This window comes from Oryzias melastigma, unplaced genomic scaffold (assembly GCF_002922805.2).
Source record: "Oryzias melastigma strain HK-1 unplaced genomic scaffold, ASM292280v2 sc00254, whole genome shotgun sequence".
In the NCBI taxonomy this organism is placed as follows: Eukaryota; Metazoa; Chordata; class Actinopteri; order Beloniformes; family Adrianichthyidae; genus Oryzias; species Oryzias melastigma.
Window position 1 is genome coordinate 209360 of NW_023416892.1, and position 3047 is coordinate 212406.

Genomic DNA, 3047 nt, shown 5'->3' on the forward strand with positions numbered 1-3047 from the left:
AACCCTCTGTATTTATCCGGGCTTGGGACCGGCACAATGAGACCCTGGCTTGGGCCCCCTCCTGGCTGCATTAAGACAATGATTCAACAATCTACCAATCATTGTCCAATCAGGACAATGATTGGTACATTGTTGAATTGATGAAGTCTGCTCCCATTGGCTACCCGTCATCTGTCAATCAAACCCCCCAGACGTTCGACGTCAGACCCACAAACGCTTATTGAGCCATCTGATTGGTCAATTTATAACTAATAACTTGTGATAATGGAAAAAAAAATCTTTAAAAAAATTAGGATTAGAAAAAAGAAGTTAATCAGAAAGCAGCAGAGGAAGAATGATTATTCTGAGATATAAAATGACTGAGAAATAACTGTCTGTTTCTCAATGTAAGTCAATGGGACTTTGGCCTTTTTGGAACCCAGCGGTACTTCCTATATGGAACACGGAAGGAGGGGGGCTTGCTCTGTCCAGTTATTTTTATATACAGTCAATGGTTACAGCCTTAAACATCAGACATGCAGTGGATGATGATGCACATGGAGGATTTGGAGTTAACTCATGAGTTACTGGAATCAAAAAATCGTCTGTGTTTTTGTGTTTTTATTAAAGTTCATTTTAATTTCAGTTTTATTCATTTCTCTGGGCCAGCATTGAAAGAGTCATAATGAGCCCAGAAGCTGAACAAATAATAAAACTGTCGACCTTCAAAGTTAAGAAAATACAATAAAAATACTAATGTGAGACAATCAGTTCAAATACCTATTGATAAATACACATTACAAAACGTTAAAATGAACATCAAAGACATGATAGCACAGACATTAAAGTTCAACTTAGGGTTAAGGACAGCTTCCCGTTCAGTCTCGTTTTAGTGGAATAAATTCCATAAGTTAATAAGTTCAATAACGTAAGTTCTCCTCCAAATGTCCCTGGTCTGCATAAGACGAGAGTATCTAACATAACAGAGCTCCATCTGATCAGTTGAATGTGAAAATTTTAATTTCTTAAATATTGTTGTATGTGGAAACATTTAAGGTTTCCATACATCACAATTGTGATGATGATGAATATGTGATGTACTCTGCAGATCTAGAAACAACTGCATTTCTCTATAGAAGTCTATAGGACTTTGACTTCTTGGAGCCAGCAGGTACTTCCTGTTTGGAACACTGGGGGGAGGGGTTGTGGTGTCTGGGGTTTTTATGTATATGGCACCAATCAGAACCAGAACAAGTCTAACAAACCTCAGGAGAAAACCCACAAATTAACTATTAAGGACTAAAATGGGGGGTCGGTACCTGTCTCAGAGCTTTCTTGCTGTGCTTCTGCGACGGGGAGATGAGCTTCCCGGCTGGAACTGGAGGGGAAGAGCAGCGCGGCTGTGGGGACGGGGGCTGCGACTGCAGCTTGGAGGAGACTGTCAATCAGGAAACACATGACTAGGTACATTCATAGTGCACACACACGTAAACAAATGCATAAACAAACACACACACACCAAGACACACGCACACAATCATCAGAGCTTAATGAGGAAGTGGTGACGGCTGAACTGACAGAAAACGTTTCCTGTTCAAACCTCGTTTTCCACCATTAGAGCAGCAGAACCATAAAGGAAGTGCTGCCATTGGCTGAGATTCAGGAGGCCGTTCTGCAGACCGCCGCAAATCCGGGGAAACCCACCTGCTGCCATCATGGATCCAGGACACTCTCACACATGCTGCTTACTTCCTGATACTTGTGGGAGTCACCCCTCACTGACACGTCACACTGAAATAGCCAATCAGCTCACAGCAGGAGACAACAGGACTGAGCAGAGGGCATGAGGTGTTCCTGTTTTCTGTCACGTCGGTGTGCCGTCACAGTGAATGGTATCTAGTTTACCAGGACTGCCACAAAAGATTATCTTAATACTCGACTAATCGGGTCTTGAGTGAAGTGGATGTAAAGGACATCATAACCACCATTAGCTTTAAACTAACTAAAAATAAAGACAATTAAGATTATAGTTTATTAAATCTTCAATGAGTGCTGCAGCTTCTGTCCATGAGTGTCTGGTATTAAAACAAGATAAGATCTAATGAGGTCGGCTCTGAAACAAAGATCAATTTTACACTGAAGATCAAGTTTTGGTCTAACGGAATCAAATACAAAAAAGGTCATTTTTTTGGTGCAGAGTGCTCACAACTTTGTTCAACTTTAATACACACTGACTTCATATAATATAAAGTAATGACTAATCGACTATTAAATTAGTCGGTGATTGTTTTAGTAGTGGATTAGTCGACTAGTCATGGCAGCCCAATAGTTTTCTTTAGAAAAGCGTAGCAGAAACTGCAGTCAACAGGACTGAAGCAGCTCCAGTACCTCTGCGCATCCACCTGCCAGTCCTCATCTCCCGACAGACGCCACTGTTCTCCACGTTTCTGGAGTCGGACAGGTTCCCGCTGCTGTCCTCGGAGTCATCTTCATCTGACAGCTCCTTCACGGTCTCGGAGACATCCTTCTGCAGACACATCACAGGATTTTTCTCATCTGCATCTTCACATCCAGAACGAACGATTGATTTCAGCTTAATCTGAAACCACAAAACAGCAAGATGAACTTTTTTTTTTTTCAAGTATTTTTGATCTTCTCTGGCAGGCATGAAATCCTGTCTACCTTTGTCATGGGAGGGGTTACACATTAATGTAAAGGTGGGGTCATCTGGACCCATAAGAGAGCACAAGAGTTAAAGGTGAGCAGACTGACAGAAATGTTTTTCTCTGATTCTGCCTCCACCTGATGCATGTTTATATGAAATCATAACAAAAACATCATTACTGTTTGGACTCTTGGATAGACGCAGCTCTCTCACGGTGGGGGGGGGTCAGTTAGTTCAACACGGCTCTGTCATGTTACAGTCCACAAATAAAGTTTCATACGAAGTGGATTCATTCATTATATTTATAAAAACAGTTTCATGAATGTCCTATTATTTTATCTTCATGTATTTATCCACCATGCCTTAAATCCCACTCCATGAAAACAGTCTGTTTTTTTTTTTG

At 41.2% G+C, this 3047-nt stretch overlaps 1 protein-coding gene across 5 annotated transcripts in view; it reads right to left on the reverse strand.

Moving 5' to 3' along the window:
* The window catches only part of asxl2 (ASXL transcriptional regulator 2), a 31857-nt gene that overhangs the window by 14728 nt on the left and 14082 nt on the right, over positions 1-3047 (reverse strand). For all 5 annotated transcript variants that reach the window (XM_024265575.2, XM_024265574.2, XM_024265573.2 and 2 more), the window contains 2 exons: positions 2368-2506; positions 1299-1417 (listed from right to left, as the gene is read on the reverse strand). In XM_024265575.2, coding sequence (XP_024121343.1) covers positions 1299-1417; positions 2368-2506 — 258 coding nt within the window. The remainder of the gene's footprint in view (positions 1-1298; positions 1418-2367; positions 2507-3047) is intronic.